At 42.3% G+C, this 23,686-nt stretch overlaps 3 protein-coding genes across 9 annotated transcripts; 1 reads left to right on the top strand and 2 right to left on the bottom strand.

The window, feature by feature from the left end:
- Window positions 1-304: 304 nt before the first annotated feature.
- On the bottom strand, window positions 305-4,896 carry LOC117842316 (probable serine/threonine-protein kinase PBL28). 3 transcript variants are annotated; one of them, XM_034722714.1, is made up of 7 exons: window positions 4,429-4,896; window positions 4,007-4,288; window positions 3,714-3,898; window positions 2,947-3,145; window positions 2,670-2,833; window positions 1,166-1,270; window positions 305-1,066 (listed from the first exon to the last, which is right to left on the bottom strand). In XM_034722714.1, exons 2-7 carry the CDS (start codon window positions 4,092-4,094, stop codon window positions 740-742), a joined length of 1,068 nt encoding a protein of 355 aa, XP_034578605.1. In that variant the 5' UTR covers window positions 4,095-4,288; window positions 4,429-4,896; the 3' UTR covers window positions 305-739. The 3 variants fall into 3 exon arrangements, with proteins under 3 accessions (XP_034578605.1, XP_034578606.1, XP_034578607.1); XM_034722715.1 differs by having other exon boundaries at window positions 4,007-4,300; XM_034722716.1 differs by having other exon boundaries at window positions 4,007-4,306.
- A 3,827-nt stretch (window positions 4,897-8,723) lies between these two features.
- On the top strand, window positions 8,724-11,488 carry LOC117843660 (RING-H2 finger protein ATL48). The gene is made up of 2 exons (XM_034724318.2): window positions 8,724-9,041; window positions 11,106-11,488. Exons 1-2 carry the CDS (start codon window positions 8,927-8,929, stop codon window positions 11,291-11,293), a joined length of 303 nt encoding a protein of 100 aa, XP_034580209.1. The 5' UTR covers window positions 8,724-8,926; the 3' UTR covers window positions 11,294-11,488.
- A 1,405-nt stretch (window positions 11,489-12,893) lies between these two features.
- Window positions 12,894-23,625, bottom strand: LOC117843659 (CST complex subunit CTC1). Of its 5 annotated transcripts, XM_072292210.1 has the most exons (17): window positions 22,485-23,623; window positions 22,275-22,393; window positions 22,124-22,198; window positions 21,929-22,007; window positions 21,736-21,795; window positions 21,126-21,203; window positions 20,835-21,035; window positions 20,144-20,248; window positions 19,081-19,338; window positions 18,645-18,986; window positions 18,286-18,537; window positions 17,938-18,171; window positions 17,761-17,852; window positions 15,103-15,298; window positions 14,816-14,906; window positions 14,321-14,652; window positions 12,894-13,925 (listed from the first exon to the last, which is right to left on the bottom strand). In XM_072292210.1, exons 1-17 carry the CDS (start codon window positions 23,574-23,576, stop codon window positions 13,761-13,763), a joined length of 3,771 nt encoding a protein of 1,256 aa, XP_072148311.1. In that variant the 5' UTR covers window positions 23,577-23,623; the 3' UTR covers window positions 12,894-13,760. The 5 variants fall into 5 exon arrangements, with proteins under 5 accessions (XP_072148311.1, XP_072148310.1, XP_034580207.1 ...); XM_072292209.1 differs by having other exon boundaries at window positions 17,938-18,537; window positions 22,124-22,195; XM_034724316.2 differs by having other exon boundaries at window positions 17,938-18,537; window positions 22,485-23,622.
- Between the last annotated feature and the right edge of the window lie 61 nt (window positions 23,626-23,686).

A 23,686-nucleotide genomic window follows, 5' to 3' on the forward strand; every position in this document is an offset into this window, starting at 1 on the left:
CCGGTCAGCGGCGCGGAGCCAAGGCTGAAGCGGAGCGCTCCTCCTACCGCTGCCGGGCGCGCGCTGCACAACACGCGTTCATTTTTGCGCGTGGGATGCGGAGAGGAGGGCAAACGGCAGTGACTTTTAATCAAGCTCAGCCGATTTTGGCTCTGACAAGTTGAACATCGAACGCTCCAATGTCCACGGTTCGGTATGCGCTGCCCTCGGTTCGCTTTTCACATACACTGGAGGTGCTCTTATATATCTTCCACAATATTTAATGTTGTGTTTGAGATAAGTTCAGATAGACGCTGAGATGAGATAACGAAATATGCCGGCCATTTGTGCATGACATGTGGCACAATTTAATTAGAGGGGGACGACTCTTTGCACAACTATCCTTGGCTCCTTGCACACGACAACATACAAAGTGAGATCTCTCTTTGATCTCATAGAATTTGCGGTCCCAAACAGAGTCCTTATTGTTAGGTATCCATTTTTTCTTTCTAAAGTAAAAAAAAAAAGCATTCCTCTTTTGTAGACCGAAGTGCAATCTTATCGCAATGAGAAATTACTATAACCCTGTACAAGTATCACGATCATCATAGGATCAACCCTCTTCGATTTTTGTTTCAATCAATCGGACAAAAGCTGCAGACCTGCAATTCCAATCCACCAGCAGCCGCGCCCTCTGTCTCAAAACCCACGCGTGTTCTGCGTCCCCTCCAGAGTCCAGACCCGAGCGAGAGTGATCATATCATATCTTCATGTTGGCGTACATGATGAACTGGAGCTCCTTGACGCAGTCCGGCATGGACGGCCGGGCGGCGCTGTCGAAGCAGACGCAGCGCGCGGCGAGGCCGGCGAACATGGACACCGACTCCACCGTGTAGGATCCCTTGGCCATGTCCCGGTCCACTACCCGGCGCAGCCTCTTCCGGTCGCCCACCACCTGGTGGATCCCCACGATGAGGTTCTGCTCCTGGGGCCCCTGGCTCAGGTCGATGGCCCGCCGCCCCGTCAGCAGCTCAAGCAGCACCACGCCGAACGCGTACACGTCGCTCTGCAGCGTCAGCTTCCCCGTCTGCAAAAGAGGACACAGCATTGGCAATTGGCATCGACATATGTCAGTGACAAGAGGTCAAGAACCTGAAAACTACTGGATGTGCAAGATCATGGTTACCAGCGCGTATTCGGGGTCGAAGTAGCCGAACGTGCCCAGGACCCTGGTGGTCGTGTGCAGGTCCTGGTCCTGCTGCATCAGCTTGGCGAGCCCGAAGTCCGAGATCTGACAGGGTTTCGATCAGCGATGCAATGCTGAGGTGACTAAGGGAAAGTTCGTGTCACATTAATATTTGGAGGCTAATTAGGAGGACTAAATATGAGTTAATTATAAAATTAATTGCACAGATGGAGGCTAAACGACGAGATGAATCTATTAAGCCTAATTAATCCATCATTAGCAAATGTTTACTGTAACAACACATTGTCAAATCATGGACTAATTAGACTTAATAGATTCGTCTCGCCGTTTAGCCTCCAGCTGTGTAATGGGTTTTGTAAATAGCCTACGTTTAATACTCCTAATTAGTATCTAAACATTCGATATGACAGGTGCTAAAAATAAGTCAGAGGAACCAAACGGCCCCTAAGCAGCTATTTGATACCAGGGCTAAAATTTAGCCCTGTCATATCGGACGTTTGGATGCTATGTAGGAGAACTAAATATGAGTTAATTATAAAACTAATTGTAGAACTCCTGGACTAATTCGCGAGACGAATCTATTAAACCTAATTAATTTATCATTAGCAAATGGTTATTGTAGAACCACATTGTCAAATCATGGACTAATTAGACTTAATAGATTCGTCTCACGAATTAGCCTCCATCTGTGTATTAGTTTTGTAATTAGACTATATTTAATACTCCTAATTAGTATCTAAACATCTGATGTGACAGGGCTAAAGTTTAGCCCCTGGAGCTAAAGTTTAGTCCGTGGCACATCGAATATTTGGAGGCTAATTAGGAGGACTAAATATGAGTTAATTATAAAACTAATTACATAGATGGAGGCTAAACGGGGAGACGAATCTATTAAGCCTAATTAATCTATCATTAGCAAATGGTTACTGTAGCAGCACATTGTCAAATCATGGACTAAATAGGCTTAATAGATTCGTCTCGCCGTTTAGCCTCCATCTGTGCAATGGGTTTTGTAAATAGTCTATTTTTAATACTCATAATTAGTATCTAAACATTCGATGTGACAGAGACTAAAGTTTAGTCCGGGATCCAAACACCCCCCCGCTAAACTTTAGCAGGGTCATATCGAATGTTCGGATGCTAATTAGGAGGACTAAACATGAGCTAATTACAAAACTAATTGCACAGATGGAGTCTAATTCGCGAGACGAATCTATTAAGCCTAATTAGTCCATGATTTAACAATGTGGTGCTACAGTAACCATTTGCTAATGATGGACTAATTATCCTTAATATATTCGTCTCGCGAATTAGACTTCATCTGTGCAATTAGTTTTGTAATTAGACTATGTTTAATACTTCTGATTAGTATCAAACATCCGATGTGATAGGTGATAAAAGTTCAGCGGGTACCCCTAAGTTTTTCAGTTTGAGCAGAGATTGTTAGAATGATGGTACCAATGGTAACTGAAACTGAAACTACCTTGGCCTCGAAGTGCTCGGTGAGGAGGATGTTGCTGGACTTGAAGTCCCGGTGGACGACGGGGACGCCGACGGCCGTGCTGGAGTGCAGGTACGCCAGCGCCCTCGCCGCGCCCAGCGCGATCCGCAGCCGCAGCGGCCAGTCCATCTTCACCTCCCCAATGCCTGAAGAAGAAAAAACTTATCAGGAAGCAACTTGTGAACATCCAGGCACACTGACATTTTTTCTCATTGTGGCATTGCAACTGGAAGAGGAAAAAATTGATGCTTGGTGTCACCGTTGAGGATGTCCTGGAGGTTGCCTTTGGGCATGAACTCGTAGACCACGAACCGGTGCTTCCCGTCGGCGCAGTAGCCGATCAGCGTCACCAGGTTGGGGTGGTCTAGCCTGCTCAGGATGTCGATCTCTACCCGAAACTCGCGCTCGCCGTCGGCCTGCTTGGAGGTGGGCAGGTCCATCTTCTTGATCGCAACGATCTTCACATCCAGCAGAAACTTCATACTGTTAGAATCGATTTCTGAACATTGCAAGTGGAATGTTGTATAGTTACTTAAGTACGAAACTACTGACTGGATGCTACTGCATACAAATTCTGAACTGAAAACGAAAAACATGCTTAGTGTTTTTGCTCAAAACTTGGGTGTCAAGTTTACTTTTATCATGAGAAATTGACAATCAAAGTTTGATGGATTTTGACTGGTGGTTGCCACTTTGTTTTCTTGAGAGTGGATGTTAAGACAAAACGTCACACCACTCTGATCGTTTCTTTCTGCTGGACGTATCACATCCAGGTCAGATGGCCATCGCCAACAAAATTAAAATAGCATGCCAAATACATGCAACAAAAAATGAACTTCTCTTCCAAACTGAATCATTGGTGCTAAGACTGCCGATAATTCGAAATGCTTCGGATGAAAGCTACTAAAGGACAAATTGACATCAACGTGTGAGCTTAAGCAAACACCTTAGCGTGTCTCTACAAATTCTGAAAATGAAGCCCGCGCCGACAGAAAGGGAAAATGACTGGGAATCGGTGAAAAGCACCTGGCCATCCTTGAGCACGCCTCTGTAAACCCGGCCGAAGCCGCCCTTGCCGATGAGGTTCCGGTCGCTGAACATGTTGGTGGCCTCCTCCATCTCCTTGAGCGTGAACACCATCGTGCAGTTGCGCTTCTTCGGTGGCGGGCTCTGCTCCTTCGCCTGCCACAGCTCGGCCGGCTTGTACACCCCTGCAGAGGATGTTCCTCAGATCATCAAAATTCCAACTCCTGCACACCTGCAATTTGCAAACTCACGCATATAATACAGAAGGCAAAAAAATAAAATTGTTCGCTCACATGGATTTAGCTGATCAAGTGATCTGCTTCTCCTCCTCTTGTTCCAGGATGAGACTATGTTGAACATCTTGAACCCTCCCTTTTCCATTTCTACTTAAGGGCAGTGGAATCACTACCCAAGAAATTTCTCGGCTTGTCGCGTGAAGATCTTCACGCGGGAACTTTCTGATGCATCTAGTTCGTCGATACCTTCCCGTGATCAAGAATTCAGAAATATTCCTTGCTCCGGCCCAAGGCACACAGGGGGCAGCACGCTTTACCAGAAAAGCACATGCCCTGTAGCTGCAAGAATGGCTACCACTGCAAGTATCAGCGCATAGAACACACGGCATGGTACCAATTCAGTCTTCATAATGGACACTCACACTCCTCTCAGAATGGCAAAAAAAAACATGATGAACAAGCAAATTAACAACGCTGACCTGAACCGATCGATGAACCGCCCGCGGCGCGCCACCGATCACGGAGGAGGATGTTGGATGGTCAGCAGCACAAGGACGAGAGTGGACGGGAGGGCACGGAGGTGCAGTACACAGTGCAGGCGAGCCAGGAGGATCAAGGGTAAAGAAGGAGACGATCTCTTGGGAGCCAAGTAGGATGACGAGACGCGCCACCTGCTATGGGGCTTTGGCCAAGAAGTAAAGGGAGGACAACGCAAACCGAGTAGGAGTGGGCATTACATTAGCAGCTCGCAAGGCATGTCGCATGTACAGAGGAGCGTGCTTCCGGGCCAAGGAATTGCCGAAACGGACGGTGCTTTGCGAGGGGCGGAAATGGAGTTTGAATGAGGAACGGGGCTGGTTGGTGCCGCAGGATAGGTTTCGGGCAGGAATCGTGGGGGGAAATGGTGAGTGGCGACGGGGACGTCTAAGGACGGAGGGGGGAGCGGTGGTGGTAGAGGTGGCGGTGGTTGCAATGTAGCCGTTATCAGGAAGCTGTCAAGCTCCAGTAGGCAGTACCAGTGAATTCTTTTTTCAGTACTGGCCAAACAACAATAAAACCAGATGATCTCTTCTCGGTTCCAATCCGTCCACGACTTTTGAATTAAAAAAACAGAGAGTGAGATGTTGATTTGCTAATTTGGCAACGGAAAGCTTCAGGGAAAGAAAAGGCCGGATTGGGAGAACTGTGACAGGAACCATTGATAATTGTTTCGATCGGTGTCGCACAGGGGGAGGGCGAGCGGCGGTTGATCGGATCCGGGCTGATCCCGACGCGGTGAAGTGAGGCGGACGACGGGTGGGGTTGGGAAGGTTTGTTTCGCACACAAGCGTTTCTTGGTTGGAGGGAGATCGATCCTCTGAAGGTCTCTGATGGCGACTGGTTAGCTCATGTTGTAGGTGAGAGGTGGTTGGTTTTGGGTGCAGGTCTGTCTGAGTCTGACGAACCAATTACCAAACTTGCCACTCTTTATAGGTTGTGTGAGTGAGGGCGGAAACGGTAGGAGTATTAGATTACGCAGAAGATGCACGTTTGTTACTTTGTATGAAACAATTCAGAGATTAGACAGATATCTGGCGTATGTCATCAGATTGGACTTTGTGAGCCAGTATTGGTTAAAATATCTTGCAGAAGTACCTCTTCAAGTCTGCCGAAGAACGTTGAAGCAATTGGAGAGAGTATATCAGTGGACTGCGGTGGTACTCTCTTCTTTTTCTTGCCAATCTTTTCCTCTCTCTGACATGTTTATCAAGATCATTGGTGGAGATCGTAACAACATACTACATCGTTATGCGACAAAAAACGACATGATTCCGAACAGAAGATAAGGAAGCACATGAGTGAATTCCGAAAGAAGAGAAGAGGAAGTACATGAGTACCAGACTTTTTCATTGTACAACAATTTGTTAGCATTATGTTGTCTAGACTCTAGACCATGAACACAGTGAATTTCTGGATCTTCCTAAGCAAAGCTCCGCTCTGTATTATAGGTCGTCTTAGCTTTGACCAAATTTAGAGAGAGAAAAATGCGCAGCATCCTTTGACCATTAACTTCTCTTGCAACATATCATCAATTACTAGAAAATCAATGTTATATAAAAAGATTTATGATGATCATAGTTTCATAAGCTCAATTTTATACAACTAGGGATGCATACACTTTGACTAGCTAACTGATTATCAAAGTTCCTAAGTTCGATGTAAAAAAATAAAACCTAATATGCCCTAAAAAAATTGGGGGGAGAGAGAGAGTACATGTCTTTACGTTTAACGGGCGAGGGTGCTTTTCTCCCACACTTTTCTTTTGTAAGAAAAGAAGGTGAGCAGGGTCAACTGTGGGGTTTTTGTTTGATATTGCTCGAATGTATGTTTGCATACCAGCAACCAGCCAACTTTAGTTAATATTAGCTTTTATTTGCATGTTTATTGTTCCAGAGGTAAAAAATTGTTGCCATTAAGGACAACCTTTTTTTTCAAACTTGAAACTAATAAGGTTTGAAATGAAGGTTAAATGAATCTATTTATAGCAAAAAGTGCATTCAAATTACAGAATCTATATATTAGATTCACTCACTAGAACGCACAGCCCTTTTCAATATTAACCTTGACAAAGGATGATGTCTAGGCGATGCTTTACCGGCTATGCTTAATTTTGACGTATCTCATCGCAAATACTCCAATTTAACACTCTGCTTGCGTGCGAAACAGACGTTAGCACTGAATTTGGTTCATCCAAAAAAGAAAATTAAACGCCCATCTCGCTGTGCTGAACGTATGTGTATCTTATGTGTTTCAAGAAAAAAAATACTACACAAAGACATGTTCGGTTCTAAACTGTATCACGTCGATGAGGACGGAGAAGGGTCGCACGGCACCGGGTGCGGCTATACGCCACTTAAGGCGATAAATTTTCCACCTGTCGCCTTCAGGATGATCAATTAATATCATGTGCTAATAGGAGTATGGAGGGATAAATTAACCTCGCAGGAATTAAAATAGAGATAAGTTGCATGCATGTCCGACGTGACAAAATATATGACATCACCCACATGCAAAGTAATTTTCAAACAAAAAATTTATAAATCTCAAACCATATATCCAAATTTAATTTCGATCACACCAATGGATTGCTCACAACAAGATCTTTAAAACAAGACCCCACTCGACTATGTTTCGATGATATTTTTTAATACAGAATAATTAATTTCGACTACTGCCAACGAATAGTTGAACATCAGAAATAATAATTATTTTCTTTGAACAAATAACTAAACAAGATGAACAAAATAATAGTATATAGCAAACAAAAGTAATTATAATCACGAACAATTTATTCCAATAAAGCTAAATGAAAGTCCACCACAAAAAATTCAAGTTCGTGATTAAATAAATGATACTGTGATAGGTTGCGTAACTTTCAGCCTAGGAATAGCTAGGTAGTTATGGGTTGAAATCACGGATAATTTGTTGTACAACACAAACAATAGAAACTGAATATCACAGATAAATACATACATATAGCGGAACAAATTATATAAATTCATGGACCAAAATAACTGTACACGTCGAACAAATTATACAAACATATAGAGAAAAATATACAATCATAGAATAAATTATAAAAATGATAATTTTCTATGAACAAATAATTAAACACGATGAACAAAATAATAATTTCTATGAACAAATAATTAAACGTGACGAACAAAATAATACACTGCAAACAAAAATAGTTGAAATCACGAACAATTCATTGTACTGTCAAAACAATAGAAACTGAATATCATGAACAAATAAGTACACACCACCAAAAAAATTATATCAACTTACAGAACAAATATGCATACGCTCAGAATAAATTATATGAACTCACAAAATATCATTGAATTATGCACACTTGACAAAATAAAAATATGCACACTTGACGAACTAAAAAACTAAATAAAAATAAAACTAAATAAAAAAATATGCACACTTGACGAACAAGGCAACAAAAGATTAAGAAAAAAATACATCAACTACTGTAGTCGCTACACCTCATAATGTTGTTTTGCCTATTTTACGGGAAAAAGAAAAGTTAATACTAAAATATAAAAACTAAGAAAAGAAAAGAAACACATGAATAATAAATAAAAATAAAGTAATAGAAAAAGAATAATCACAAAATAAAAAAGGGAGAAGTTAGTTTTGTTACCTAAAAGAAAAAGAAACGGTAATAAAGAAAGAAAAAGAAAAAATAAATGAAGGAATAATAAATAAAAATAAAGGAATAGAAACATAATAATGGAAAAGGATAAAAAATAAAAAAGAAACAAAATAAAAGATTTAGTGTTGTTGCTAAAGGAAAAAGAAAAAAAGGAAAAAGAAACGGTAATAAAGAAAGAAAAATAAGTTGAATCGCAAGAAAGAAAAAAGAAAAGAAAAAGAAAAGAAAAGAAAAACTGAAAATGGGCCACAATTGGGCCATCACGCTCTCACGAAAATCGAAAATGAATAAAAAGTGACATAGACCGGACCATCTCGCATAGCAGGTCGCATATTTGCTAACGGGCCGAATTCACTCCTCCACTCTCATGCGTGAAAAACGGATAAAACATAAAACGGACCGGGCCTTATTCAACTCTCGTAGCAGGCCGAAAATGTTAGTGGGTCGAATTCATCCCACCACCCTGTGTGCGCGACGGATAGCTATCTTTCGCATGCGACACAGTTTTTTTTTAGGGGGAGGGGGACATGCGACATGCAGCTATCCCGCACGGCACCGGCCCGGTTGGCAAGTTTGGCACCACGAGCACGCGCACTGCCTTTCCCCGCTGCCTACAACGCCTTTCTACCCTCGGATCACAATCCAACGGCCCAGACACCTTCTCCTCAACAACTCAAGAGCGTTGGCGGCAGCCACCGGACCCGAACGAAGCCCAGCGCCGCCGCTGTTTCCGAAGACTCTTCTTTTCCTCCACCACCGGCCCGGCGACGCTAATGGAGAAGAGCAGTGGCGCCGCCGCTGGAGGCACCGCCCCGCCGTCGCCGTTCCAAATGGAGGATTTCCAGCTGGAGGGGAAGAAGCCCGTCAAGAACCCCTTCGTCCCCATCGGTATGTACGCGCCTCCCTCCCTCTGACGCGCGCGGCCTCTTTCGCACTGGGGGACGGAGGGGAGCAGGTTCAGTCGCCGCGCTCTGGATCCAAGATCGCGGGATTGTGGTTCCTTGGGGATTTTAGGCGTGGGATTGGGTCGGCGGGGATCTAACTCTGTTGTACCAGGACTGTGGTTTTGTTCTGTTATTACTCCCGACCGGCTTTATGATTGGGCTAGATTGGTGAGGAGCAGCTACCGCAGGAATTAAAATGGGGCAACTGGTGTGAAATTGGATGCTTCTTGTTACTGATTTACTAACATAATCCATAGTTTCTGCGATGTATTCTGTCTGTTCCGTTTTAGTTCTTTTACCTCTTGCGCATTCATAACTGCATTGACCAGTAACTGCACACATGCGGCTCAATCGAGAAAATGAAATTCCATTTTGTGTGGAGATGCTGGTTGAAATTTTGGCTTTCTCCGTTGTCAAATAGTACATATGGATTCTGGCAAACAGATATATTGGATTGCTTTGTTAAGGACTTGGGTTGGACAAACTGGACAGCATACCTGATGATGGTTGATATGGTTGTTTATTCACTGGCCACATTTATGATTTTCTTTTAAATTTTGGTGTACCTCTATGAACGATAATGGCAGAGTTGTTTAAGTATGTGTACATGGTAGGAGGATCAACGTTTCTTATTCTAGATGCACATTATGCTGATCTAACATATGCTTTTTATGGGTCTGAATTAGTAAACATAGTTTGATGATGTCCTGTGCTGTTACCGGTGACCTGACCTTTATTGTTTAATGTAGTATTTTTTCCCCACTCCCAGTCTCACTAAGGGTTCTCGGGGAAGAAACAAGCTGATCCCATGACAATTATTTAGGCTCCACTGGGCTCATTTGCAGAATGCAACTGAATTGAGCCAGATTATTTTAACGTGGCCCAAGAATACCTGCTTATCATCACTTATGCCTCAATCTTAGAATTTATGGCTGTTTGGGTGATTGCTCACTGAGTTTAATTTCTAAATCCACAGAAGGGGTGAGGCTAGAGTGGGACTGGAGGGGCTGCGCCCCCCCCCCCCCACCCACCCCCCTACCCAAAAGGCTATGTGTCCACCCACAATTTTTCACCATGTAAAAGCACAAAAAAATTATCCCCCCTTATGATCCATTTGCTATACTTTGGCCGCCCTCAACATCAAGTTCTGGCTTCGTCCCTGCACAGAGACGGATAAAGTTGACTTCTCATTAATCAGCTGGTCTGACCTTATCGAATGATTTCATCAATATTTCGAAAGTGAATTATAAAGTATATTGCTCCTTGGTTTAGGGTACCTCTGAATTATAACTGCGCCGATGGGCATGTGGAAGTTCATCTAGTTTTGGGCACATGCAGTGGTGATGTTTGGGTGTGAGCATAAAGAGGAGTTATTGGAGTCAGGATGTGTAGCACCTCCATGAGCACTACCTCAAACATCCACTTTGATGATAACCTTATAATAGTATATGTGAAGCTTTCTTCAAGAGGTGGATGTTCTGGAACTCGTGAAACATTTTTTAGACCCTTAACACTGTTCAGCTTATTTGGCATCTATAGTCTGCTTTAAGTTGATTCATGATGTTACTACCTCCGTCCATAAATATATGATGTTTAGGACAACCTAGTTAGTTAAAAAATGAACTAATTTGCTTGTCCTAAACGTCATATATTTATGGATGGAAGGAGTATAAGCTAGGCAAGTATTTGATTAGTTCTGAATTTGTCGATCTTCCTCTATTGGTTCTCATTTAAACACTCATACGATTCAATCATGTATTTTATTACATTTTCTGGATCTGCCTACCATATGGTTTTTGTTGTGTATTAGAATTAGATCAAATTAACATTTTACTTTAATGTAACCAATAGACCTTTCTGTGATGATGCCGATGGGAACTTGACTGGAGATACTAGTTCGCATTGCTGCCAAAATTCTAATTTATTATCTTTGTGTCATTGTATGACTTAACCTTACATAATCGCTTGCATTACAACTCTCTTATAATATGTTGCATTGTTTTTCCAGGTGCATTGGTGACTGCTGGAGTTCTGACTGCTGGTCTGATCAGTTTCCGATATGGGAACTCTCAACTAGGCCAAAAACTGATGAGGGCGCGTGTTGTTGCCCAAGGTGCAACAGTCGCTCTGATGATTGGCAGCGCTTACTACTACGGTGATCAAATCAAGCTGTTCAAGAAAGGATCTAGCCCATGAACTTCACTGGAGTGGATGTTGCTCCTTTTAGTATATGGAATGTCATATGTACGCTGAAAGTTTACCTGGATCCTGCTGTTTGTCCCTCCTAACATTGGGCTTAACCATGTCATTTTGTCCTGACATGCGATAGCTTGCCAGAATTGGGTATTGGTTCGATCAACAGGCCTGATAATAAATAGTTTGTTTGTTGAATATGCCATGCATTATTTCTTAAAATGATCGTATCATTTTGCTGTTCTTTCTGATCAATCGAAGATGTGACAAATATGATTGCATGATAAACAGCTTGGGTTCATTTAGCCACGAGTCTTTACCATAGATGGAAACAGTTGCTGCGCGCATTTGTGGTTTTCACGATTTGGCCTTGACTAAGTTCTCACATGTGATACGAGTTCAATGACTATGCGCTTGCAAACTGTCTTAACACCCCCCAGATGGTGGCAGCGGGAAATATGAAGCATGGCCAATTAACATATATAACATTGAACACAATAATTCGAGTAAGATAGATGAACTGTGTTGAATTTGGGAGCTAGGAACTTTTGATTCCCGGTCCCACTCATTAGCATCAACATAAGAGTTATCTCGTCAGAAGAGAACCAACAACCAAAATTATGTTTCTGTAAAGACCGTCAGTATATTCCTCAGACGTTGCGGAGGAATATTCCTCAAAGTAATCTAGTTAACACAATCTATCAAAATATTATGAGATCAACAAAAGATGAGCATCTTAGAGGTTAGAACAGAGAACAGTGAATCGATCATCCCCAGCTGCTTTGGCAATTTCTACTCTAGTTTCACTATGACTCTGATGGGCAGTCTCCGATGCAACCAAAAGCGTCCATCTTCTGTGTTAGGTAGGCCATGCCATAGACTGCTTGTATGATACTAAAATTGATACGAGCCTGAACCGGTGAAACATGAGCAGATCCTTACTATCCAGGAATGGTCAGATAAGACAAGATAAACACTTACATTTGAATTTCACCCCTTTTTGTAGCTTTTCATGTCCAGGTTCTGCTTTGAAATTGAAGGTATACAAGCAAGTCTTTGTTTACAACAGTTGCACAAGCCATTGGAGCTCCATCATCCTCTGTAGTACACTTTGATAATCTCAGATAAACAATTTGACGAGAAAAGAGAATCTTACTGCTACAAGAAAAATTAAACACGCAATTAACACCACCGCGGCCAATCAAAATTTCTGTTAGAATAACAGTTAAACACATGATTTGGAGGCTAGCACACATGCTATAGAATTTCACCGATAAGGTTTTGTTTGGTAGAACTTCATCTGATTCTGATTCTCTATGGGAGCTGATTCTCTGAGAGAAGTGATTCTGTAGCTGAAAGTAATTCTCTTTGATTATCTAGCATAAACTCTTAAAATTAGGATGGAAAATCACTTCACAGAATCAAGAGAAATTACTTTTTTCAGCCCCCAGCTTCTTAGTTTATTCCAGAGAATCACTTCACAGAATCAGCAGAGAATCACTTCTTTTTGAGAAACTGTTTGGCAGAACTCCTGCTGATTCCAGCAGAGAATCAGCTATGGAAGCTCTACCAAACACAACCTAACTTTTACAAGATTCTGCACTTTGTACAAAACACAAATCAGGCAGGTAGCGCCTTCTTTGATCTTGTCGAAACTTAAGTGTGAAGATGGATATCAGTGTATCAGTTACATTATAAACCAGACCCCTGGGTATAAATACATACTCCCTCCATCCCAAATTGTAGTTTTGGCTTTTCACATAATAATATCTATGAACTTAGAAAAATCAAAATAATCTACAATGTGAAACGGAGTATAAAAAAAAACCTGCTCCATTACGAGCACATACTTTGGAAATTGCTATACTGACTATACACGGCGCTGTTAATAACAAAAACCAATTCCAGTGAACCCTCTCATCAAGCTACCATTTCTCCAGTAAAAATCCAGAAAACAGTCAGCAGTTAAATTATCACCCAAGGCTTTAAGAGCTGAATCACCTAACCCGTTCGTTAAGCGATGCAAGTCTGCACTGGGATGCTTAAAATGAAGATGCAGACCCTCCAACCAAGAAATACCGTCTGTCCCTTGTCCCACCACAGGACACAGACATCATGTTCTCAATTCTCAAAAGCCTCTCGTTCCTTTTCCTTGCAAAAAGTAACCACTCAGCAGGTTTTCTGTTTTCAAACAACAGTGAAATGGCAGTTCCGCTTGGGCAGTACTCCCTCCGTCCCAAATTACTATTCATTTTAGCTTTTTTAGTGCATAGCTTTTGCTATGCACCTAGATATATGTTATATCTAGATACGTAGCAAAATGCATGTACCTAGAAAAGCCAAAACGAATAGTAATTTGGGACAGAGGGAGTAGCATTTTCTGTATGGGTGTGACTGTGAAATGCAAATTACAACACCCAGGATACTTCAAACTAAATCATCCAAAAGGTGAAGTCCTCATTGAACAACATTAGCTGGTTTCCAAAATACCAAATAGTCTCCGAGCTTCTTCCAAAGGATCTACTGGAAAAACTTCTTTTATCCATAGCATCTGCATGTTCCGTACTGGGAAATCAGGGAGTTCTACATTGAACCCATTCAAATCATCTGGGTTTATAACTGATGCTATAACATTCTGCAAAATGTAAAGTTCATCAAACAGGATACCTTCTAAGAATTCAAGTATATTACTGATACGTTTAATGTATGACCAACCACTGCAGCAAATTTCTAAGTCTTGGGACTACAAAAGATAAGTAAAGCCGTATATCTCATGAGACACATAAATGAATACATACTGTCATATGGCACAAATGCACAAAACACACGACTAATGACACAAACAACACATTTGATTGTGACAGAACAATTCACATCCTAGTATAATAAAAATGAGTTTCATCAATCCAATAAATCGTCTTTCAGAATCATATGTAAACATACATTTTCTTAGCTCGAATGCTGTATAATGTCCTAGATAATTGATCCAAACTGAAAATGCTTTGACAATTAATGGATAGATAAACTCACCAGAGTTCCGTTCCAACAAGCATTAAGGATAATAAATTTCAGAAGTTTGTCTTCGAAGCGACTTAAGACTTTATGCAAAACAGAAGATGCATCCAAGTCTCGGCAGGAGAAATCAGGAGGAATTCCACAGTTTTTAACAATAACACATGTGTGCCTCTTCAACAATTTTTCTAGGCAGTAACCAACAGTATGCTGTAATTTGGTGCTGTCTCCACCTTTTGAAAGCTTTAAATTAACAGAAGCATCCAGATGTGCAACTTCCTGCAGTCTTAGCAACAATTCAGCCCTTGCATCATCAGCCCAGCAACAGCAAAGGGATGATCCATCATCTGCTAAAAGCATAGGAAATACAATATGATTAATACATGTGCTCCATACAAATCAGAAAAGTAAACACCCCCGTGTATCACTGGAATTATTTTGAATTTTGATCTAGAATTGTGTATGATGCATGTTACTGTGTTGCCTAAAATGAAGAGTTGCAGCATCTCTTACCAAGAATAAAACCAGCTAACCTGACTTTTACATTTGGTATTTTACCATGGTTAATCGATTTATCCAATACCAGCTTAAGAACAGTTGCCACCTGGAACAAAGGTGAAGACATCAAATGATAGATTTAAAGTAGATGCCTGGAAGGAGTAGAGCAAAAGATAAATTGAGCTTGACATCAAAGAAGACATCTCAACAACATTAAGCTGTTGTGAAAGGATCAGGGAAGATTAAAACAGAGTACATCTGTAACCTACACATGAGCCAAATATAAGCAGAAAAGAACCTACCCTGCAGTCAAATTGCATGTGCTTATTCTCTGCAAAATGCTTCCGACGAAAGAAAAAACACCGCGAAACTGTGCTAAGTAAACAGTCCTTTATGCGATAAGACTTGAGTGGTGAAATAACACTTTCCTCAGTCAGGTCAGTATGGCTGATAGAGGTAACTTCAATGTATGTAACAGGAGTTAACAATAATTCATGCCTGCAGCAAGAAAACAGAGGATTTAGGAACCGAGCACACAAAATACAACTTCGTATTTACATAATGAAACTAAATATTAATCTGAAGCTTAGGTTTAAACATTAAACTTGACATTACAAAAAAAAGAACATGATCCCAAGCAATTTGCAGGATAAATTATCCTAGTTTGTTAACTTTCCCGAGTATTGACATCAGTAATCTTAAATTTAGGATGCAGTAATACACTAAGCTGATTTACATTTCTATGCAGTATGAGATAACAGCCATTATGGTCCTTGAACTATGGACAAAGGGTCAAACTGATCCAGGGGCGAAGCCAGCCTCATGGTTCACCAGTGTCAGCATTGTTTTCTACCGGTGTCATGATGTTGTAAACAATATTTGAACAGTATTTTGCACTAAATTTTCTAAAATCCGTCGGTGTCAGCTGACACCGACAGCAACCTGAAGCTATGCCCCTGAACTGATCCTCAAATTTAAAAAGGTCTGATCTAAATCTTCAGGTTTACAATTTTTGGGCCAAATTATGACCCAAAGTCCCAACCACTTGACCAGGGGTGGGCCCAGGATTTTGACAATGGGTATTCAAAATTTCATATGGTAGAAAAAGCTTAGGTTATAGATTCATTTATAGACGAAGTAAAAATCTCTGGCTCAGGTTATCTCTTCTTTGCCGCTGAATAAGAGGAGAGATTGGAAAGCCTATTTTGTGGTGCTTTGTTTTTAGTTTTTGAATACATATACATATTATAGACTACTTATGCAAAGTTTTTTGTTAAAAATAATGGGTATTCATTTGAATACCCCTGAATCACAATAGGCCACGTGGGGTGCTGGCTCAACACCTAATCATCCACCCTCATATTTTACTTTCTCACCAAGGTTCTTAAGCTGTAGCCTAGACAGCAAGATATAACTAGGTCGCACCTAACATCTTATTGGCGCACCTAAGTTGCTACAGGACAACTGCCTTAAGAACCTTGTTCTCACAAATTGAAACAAACCAAATAATCCCTTCTTCAAGGGTTGAGTGCTTATCATGGTCAACCCAAGCACTTCACCTCACTGCCCGTTTGCTCATCTAATATCTTTCTTATCACAATTTCAGTAATGTGTATTACGTTGAAAACCATATACAATGGGAGGCAATGGGTGAGGGCAGTATGGTCTTGTCATGGGGTACGACCGTATGAGTCAACCAAAGAGGAATGGAGATTAAGTGCTGAGTAGTGTTCCATACTTCCAAGTGGTGTAACAAGTAAGCAGAGTCTCTTCATAGGCTATGAGTCACCCAAAGAGGAGAGGTCATGATTATTAGATCCTGAGGAGCGCTCCTTGTGGTGCAACAAGCCGATGTGTCAATTTGCCCAAATGCAGACTTAGGGCCTATTTGGATGGGAATCTTACAGCTCATCCATGTGGATGGACTGGGTATTTAGTTCAACAATCTGGTCCATCCATACAGATAGTCCAGGATGAGGCCCCTTATTGGACTAGATTGGTCCTTTAGGGATGAGGTTACACATTTTACCTGTTACTGTTTGGGGCAGATCTAATACTTTTTTACACAGCATAAGTATTTGCCCTCACACTAGCTGCATAACAAACCATACAGCATTTCTTACACCTTATTATTTACCTCTACAAAGAAAACTAAGTATGTACTCAGTTCATGCTTAGGGAGTGCCCATACGTACATGGACAATGCAAGTTATTTTATTAGGATTGGAAAAGCAACTCATCCGATTCAAGGTTCCATTTCTACGAAGCAAGCGTCAGACATCAGCTTCTTGATCAGATCAAGGTCATACATCAAATTAGAGGTAAAAGCTAAATTTTTCATGCAGGTAATTAGGTAAATGATGGTCTTTTGCTGCAACCAGCCAACCATAGGCCTGCAAAGGGAGCGGGTCAATCCCTTTGTGAGATCGCTCCGACCCCGAAATTAACCAACAGACCGAAGCGGGCCAATCCAATTCTGAACAGGAGCAACAGAGTCGTTACTCCCATCAACCCCAATCGACCCTCAGGTTGAACCTCGTGGCGTTGCTCTCCGCTGCCTAGCGCTCCTCCCGATCCCTGCCTACCAGGTTGAACCTGCCAGCCACCAGATCGGGCTCGGCGGCCATCAGATCGACCTAGCGGCTGTCCAAAGCTGCCCTAGCTACTCATACATATCCACACGCATGCATGGGTGAATGGGGCACCAGGCCACCAGTCATTAGCTAGCTTGAATCAATCCAACCCCACATGTGCGGTTTGACCCTCGGTGCACCGCGGGCCAGCAAGGTTCGTTTGACGCGAGGGGCAGGTTGATCCGTGACCCTCTTTTTTCTCTGACGGAGCAGAGGGGCAGCAACAGGGGCGCTCCAATCCGCAGCCCTTTCAGGCCTAGCCAACCATACTTACAAGACAACGGAAGTAACATTTAATGCAAACAAGAAGAAAGGGAAGGAACTAACTGTGTCAAAAGGACGCGGTGGAATGTCACTGTTGCCCCTGGTCCCATACCAACAATAAAAGAATGTTTGCTTAAGAATCCATGGAGACGTACCTGGAAAGGATGCCATGAGATGAAATATCATTATCTCAGACTAGCAACTAAGCAGTAAATCGAAAATCATGATCTGGCTATTTACCGTGTGATTATTATCAGCAACATGGATACATAGACTGTACTTCTCATTAGCAGGCATACATCTTCCCCTCCTGCAGGCATGTGAATGTATATTTTCTACTTTCCCCTGTACCGATATTAAATCTCCTCGAACCGCTTCTTCAGTTTTCAAGTTAGCAGACCCAGAAGCCTCCTTAGGCATCATAATATCAATGCATGATGACACACTTAAAACTTCAGTGGAGGAAGCACGCAGCTGATTCAATACATGGCATACGGTGTTATATTCTTCCATTTTTGTGCTCATTGCCTCACAAGAAAAATCCAAATGGAAATAAGAATTACAGTAAAAGTCATTCCAAGACTGTACTAATTTCAGCTCATCACGGATGATGTTTCTGGGAAATGGCTCATCAACCTCCGCTGAAGTAACTCTAACAGATTGATTCCCAACTGTCCCCTTGATGCTTATATTACCATCAAAGGTAATGGCAATGCTCCAAATTTTATCCTGAGAATCCAGTGAGACTTTACCACCTTCCAAACATCCACAGCCTTCCATTGTGCAAGTAAGACTTCCACTGGGACATTGGAGAAGATAGTAGCCATTGATCCGCAGTAACTGCATATTGATAAGATTAAGTAGAATTTAGAGACGCTAGTACTGCTCAATGTGGGAAGTGGCGACAAATAAATAGTGAGAATTAGGCTTCATCATCAAAACCATACCTGATACTTGATAAAACCTCCCTCCTTGAACTCTAACAAAATCCTTGATGTGTGTTCTCTTTCACATACAATACGTGCATTTAGAACAGTACCATCTGCTGATCTACAAGAATTGCTAGACACCAGAGTACCACAAAGATTGGTGCTTCCAAAACTTAGCGAACATGGGATATTACACAATTTTGCCTTAGAGGCTTCAGAATTACCTAGTAGATGAGAGTGTGACATTCTAAAGGCCTCAGCATGCTCAATGCATTCACCTTGCCCAATAAACTGCAAATTATATGGAAGTATTACAGCTTCAGCATAGAGTATAGGCCCTGACATGTTCTGCTGTTGAACCTGCAATAGAAAAATGAGAACATAGACACTACTAGAGACATGATTATGCTACAAATCTCTAGATTTTGGGTAGATGAAAAGAAAATGAACTCACATTATTTGGAGGAAATATGTGGGACAATTTAACAAGGTGAAATGACCTGGCCCTATAATTAATGTGCAAAGGAATATGCAAGGAAGGGCCAATAGGATTTAACTCCCTCCAGCATACTATAACATACATATTGAGGTGATGCACTCTTTTTTTGTAAGAAAGCTTCTGAAAGATAGCCTTACAGGACAGTGGATCAGCAACATCACAATGATCTAGGTAAGCCACTGGGCCTTCAAGGGCTAGCTTATAATTTCTGATCTGGATGGCAAAACGAAAATCAGAAAACATTGTTAATTATACGCCCGTATGGGCATAAAGCAGTAAAGCAGAAGATGATGGTAAGCTCTATTTTCCTGATATTAAGTGTTTAAAGTAAGCTCACAAAAGCAAACTAAGCACTCTTAGAACTGGAACTGCACGACATCATTCTTCTGGACATTACACTGCTTTAAAACACCCTAGTAGGATGACAGTATGTTCCAATCCAACATACAGGCTCAGTAGCCAGTAGTCCAGTACTATCACTAGAATCATTAACCTGAAGATACATATCTCAAGGCATTTCTACAGAACAGAATTATGTCCCTATCGTAATGTCACTGCAAGATTGTGCAGCGAGGCAGTGAGCCCTGCAGGAACAATCTCTTCTATGTCTGCTTTAGTGCAGATGACAAAGGAAAGTAGTTACTGGAGTATTTTTCTGCACTGCCACCTCCACTATGGCACCAGGTTTTTTTTATACTACTATGGTACCAGGTTGACAAGGCCTGGGACTTCCTCCAACCTCACAGTACTAGTTGCCCATCAACTCTGGGTGATACATCACCCACCTCTGCTGGATTTCCCAACCAATAAGTGCAAAGATCTTAATTCTGACGTCCAAGAAATCAAGTGAGTACCATAGACTTTACAACAAAGAAGGCAAGGCAATTGATTAACAAAATTACATTCATCAAATGCATCACATACAACAACATAGCCTTCTTGTCCCAAGCATATTGGGGTAGGACGTTGCGTGGATATTCACATGTACAAATATTGCATGCGAAATTATGGTCAATACCTCATAGATGCCATACAAACTCCCATTCGGCGGAAGATCAGGTATAATAACATCTATACATCCAGTGGAATCAACCAACTGCAGCCTCCCTGACAGTGGAGAAGTCTGTATGCAACAAGGACACAGGCAGTTCAAAATGCATCCTAATCCAAAGTCTTAAGACTTAGGACATGAAGTAAAATCATTGATGTAGCATGCCTACTCACTCATCTGCACCACGAATATGCTAAAGAATTATTTCAGAACACAACCTTGAAAGTACTAAAATAATTTTGTCAAACTCTGGCCTTCAAAGTAACATACAATTTTAAACATGAAGCAAAGTGAGATTCTCAAAGTAATTGGCCTAATCTCCTTATTGGACTGTCTACATGCAAACTATTTCAATACTAAACCTGCAAAAGCAAAGGCTCTAGATACAATAACAGATGAATAAGGATTATCCATGTTGAGCTCCAAAGATACACGTGCCACAGGAGAATCATAACTCAAGGAACAAAGATAAATTTCACTAACAAGGAATAATCATACGGTAATTGAGAAAATTCAACGACAAGGAAAACCTGGTATTCAAGAATCTTACTAATGAACGTTCCAGGTATCACAATTCCAGTATCTTATGACAGGATAAAGAGTAATAAAAAGTATAATGATTAACATGAGGTAAATAACACAGGAAATTAGGCATAACCTTGAAACTGCCCACCAATACAAAATCCAGATCTTCGCTCGAAATTATTCTTTTGGTACTGCCGGGATAGGAAATTCCATCACAGAAGAATCGGTTCTGTCCCTGGCTCTCGCCCACTTCTTCAGGACCATTCCAAAATTTGAGCATCGACGATATCCACAATGATTCACACTTGCAGATAAAATTAGAGAACGGTATGGCCTAATGAATAAAAAACTGAATTAGTAGCGGGCATAAACAAAACAAAAGTAAACTTAGTTCCAAATAAAGAATCAAAGGAGAGACTACTACCAATTTGCAAGACTCCAATTTTGATCCAAGGCTTGAGCTACCACAATCATGGCTGCAGAATTTCATTATTAAATTTTTCTGCATAACCAAGTTCAAGTTAATTAATTCACAAGGAAAAGACATTGGATGAAATGCAATGAGCACAATTAAATTAAACTCCATGTTGAACACTAAAGTAAAGCTGGAAAAACAAACAGAAATTATGAGTGCCCACATGCAGTGCTGCTACTTCCAGCAAACTGTATTGTCCAGGGAAATTGCTCACCCAAAAAATATACTTATTAAAGAGTTTTTAGTATTCTTTCTAACTTATGTAAAATCTTTTTCCACGCAGCATATTAGCCAAGTCCCTGAGGTATGTGACAACCTGCACAGAATTCTGGTGCCTCATGCATGTCTCTATTTCTTTCTTTTGGGATTTTGGGGTGGTGGTGGGTACGGAAGTTGAAAAGAAAGCAAACAAACACGTAGTGGCAATTAAGGGCACAAAGGAGGCTAGGCTATTTGCCTTCTGGCAGCAAACCAAAACAGTTGCCAGTCACATGCAATATTTGAAGCAGAAATAATACACGCACATTCAGTGAAACAGATATACTACTATTAAACTTGCCTGAGGTTGGCACTTTGACAGGAGAGTTTCAGTAGCATAGGCATGAAACACTCCTTGCTTCTGTTGGTACCTTGCAGTACAAGAGTTTCAGTTCGCAAAATGAGCATATAATATGACAGACTAATAACTAATAAGTAATAACTACTACAGACAATAAATTGTTCAGATGATGCAGTAAAAATTAGCAACATACATTTTGTGAGCCCCAAATCTCCTTATCCGAAAACAATTTTGTAAACTTCTGTATAAAGCAAGATATCAGAAGTAACATCCTGAAATAGAGGGGGGAAACAATGAGCATACCTTGAGATGAAAAGTTTTGCTTTTTCAATCACTTATCATGGTAAGTATATGCCATAGAAATATAGAAGTTAAATCATATTCATACCAAAATCTAGAAGGCATCTCCAGTGAGTCAACAAACTTCCCCAGGAGGCTCTTGCTCTCTGCTTTTATATGACTTCTGCACCAAGAGTAGAAACTGCTGAGTCGTAGCATCACATACCGAGTAATGATTGCAAATACAGTTCCCATCTTACTTGGAGTCCACCAGGGAGAAAGACTTCACAGTGAGGCAAGTTTTACTGCATGTTGCAAGCAGAACAGTTCCCGTCCAAGCAAAATTCAGACGCATTGCTTGAAAGTTCTTTACAGAGATCTACAAAGAGGTAGAATAGCTACAGTGAAATCTTAAGATGGAATTTCGAAACTCAACAGCGCCAACTCCGCGGTAAAGATTAGCAACATACAAAAGCACCAACTCGAAGACAATGTGGTGGCAGGAGCAGCAGATCATCTATGAGCAGCCACACAGTGTCATCCAGCTCAACCGCTAGGCCCTGCAAGTAAATTCCAGTAACGACCCCAGCATACACCCCACCACATTTCTCTGGTGAGCCATCCAATGGCAGATTTCCCCTGTACGATCTGCACCATGCCATCGCCGTATTTGTGGATGACACCAACATTGTGTGTGAGCCTTTCTCCGCAACAGAAACTAACTTTTTCTTCAAACCCGAGATGTACACCAGCCTCCCTACAAGCCACACCAGCAGAGGCCGCCATGTACATGCTGAGCCCACAAAGTACAGGAACTTGATTACCTCAAACTTATGATCCTGAGCAGTTTCTGGCGGTGATACTTGACATCGACGGCACCCACAGCACAAAATCTCAGCCAGAAACCCGATTGAACTGGCACTCCTCTTTTCAGCCTTGGCCTGCGGCATACTGAATACCACGCTGACGGACCTGACCAACCCAAACACGCAGCCGCGGCTCGCCAAGTCGGGATCTTGAGCGGGCCAATTGAGCCTAATCTTCGCCAGGAAGCTACGCTTCGGGGCCGGCGCGGGCTCCTCCTCCTCCGCGAGGCGCCAGCGGACCACCTCGAGCACGCCCGCGGCGCCGTGGAGGCGGACGGAGGGGAGGTAGTTCCACGCGAGGACGCGTATCTCGCGGCCCAGCGCGGCGGGGTCGAAGTCGAGGAGGCAGCAGCAGACGGAGGCGGCGGGGGAAGCGGAAGCGGAGGAGGCGGGGTCGGAGAAGGAGAAGCAGTTGCTGCGGCAGCCGGCGGGGGCGTCCTCGGAGGGGAGGGAGAGCGTGCCGGAGAGAAGAACGGGGTGGGATATCGGAGCGAACGGGGCCGTGCCGGAGGTCGAGGTGGGGGTTGGGCCGGCGGTGGCGGCGGCAAGCTTGGGTTTTTTTCGGGGCGGGGAGGGGGTGGTGGGTGCGGAAGGAAAATGTAGGGAGGAGGCGCCGGTGGTGGGGCGGCGGAGGCGGAGGAGGTCGGCGACGGTCAACCGCCGCGGAGTGAGCGCGGGCTCCGGCGGCGGCTCCATGGCTAGGGATTGGAGCGTTTGGGGGGTTTTGGGGAGGAGAGGGGAGTGGGGTAAGAAGAGGAGAAGGCGAAGCGGGCGGGAAACGAGGCGACGAGGAGCGGGGGGTGTAG

Source organism: Setaria viridis, chromosome 2 (assembly GCF_005286985.2).
Source record: "Setaria viridis chromosome 2, Setaria_viridis_v4.0, whole genome shotgun sequence".
Lineage (NCBI taxonomy): Eukaryota > Viridiplantae > Streptophyta > Magnoliopsida > Poales > Poaceae > Setaria > Setaria viridis.

What these genes read in the sequence shown, in the direction of transcription:
- LOC117842316 (XM_034722714.1), bottom strand. Translation starts at nt 4,094, where the DNA reads ATGGAAAAGGGAGGGTTCAAGATGTTCAACATAGTCTCATCCTGGAAC. An exon ending in CCGAGCACTTCGAGGCCAAG is followed by an intron (nt 1,271 to 2,669) that starts GTAGTTTCAGTT and finishes AAACCCTGTCAG; the next exon opens with ATCTCGGACTTCGGGCTCGC. An exon ending in TCGACCCCGAATACGCGCTG is followed by an intron (nt 1,067 to 1,165) that starts GTAACCATGATC and finishes CCTCTTTTGCAG; the next exon opens with ACGGGGAAGCTGACGCTGCA.
- LOC117843660 (XM_034724318.2), top strand. Translation starts at nt 8,927, where the DNA reads ATGGAGAAGAGCAGTGGCGCCGCCGCTGGAGGCACCGCCCCGCCGTCG. An exon ending in GAACCCCTTCGTCCCCATCG is followed by an intron (nt 9,042 to 11,105) that starts GTATGTACGCGC and finishes TTGTTTTTCCAG; the next exon opens with GTGCATTGGTGACTGCTGGA.
- LOC117843659 (XM_034724316.2), bottom strand. Translation starts at nt 23,576, where the DNA reads ATGGAGCCGCCGCCGGAGCCCGCGCTCACTCCGCGGCGGTTGACCGTC. An exon ending in ACATATTTCCTCCAAATAAT is followed by an intron (nt 18,987 to 19,080) that starts GTGAGTTCATTT and finishes TTTCTATTGCAG; the next exon opens with GTTCAACAGCAGAACATGTC. An exon ending in CTTGTTGGAACGGAACTCTG is followed by an intron (nt 13,926 to 14,320) that starts GTGAGTTTATCT and finishes TACATTTTGCAG; the next exon opens with AATGTTATAGCATCAGTTAT.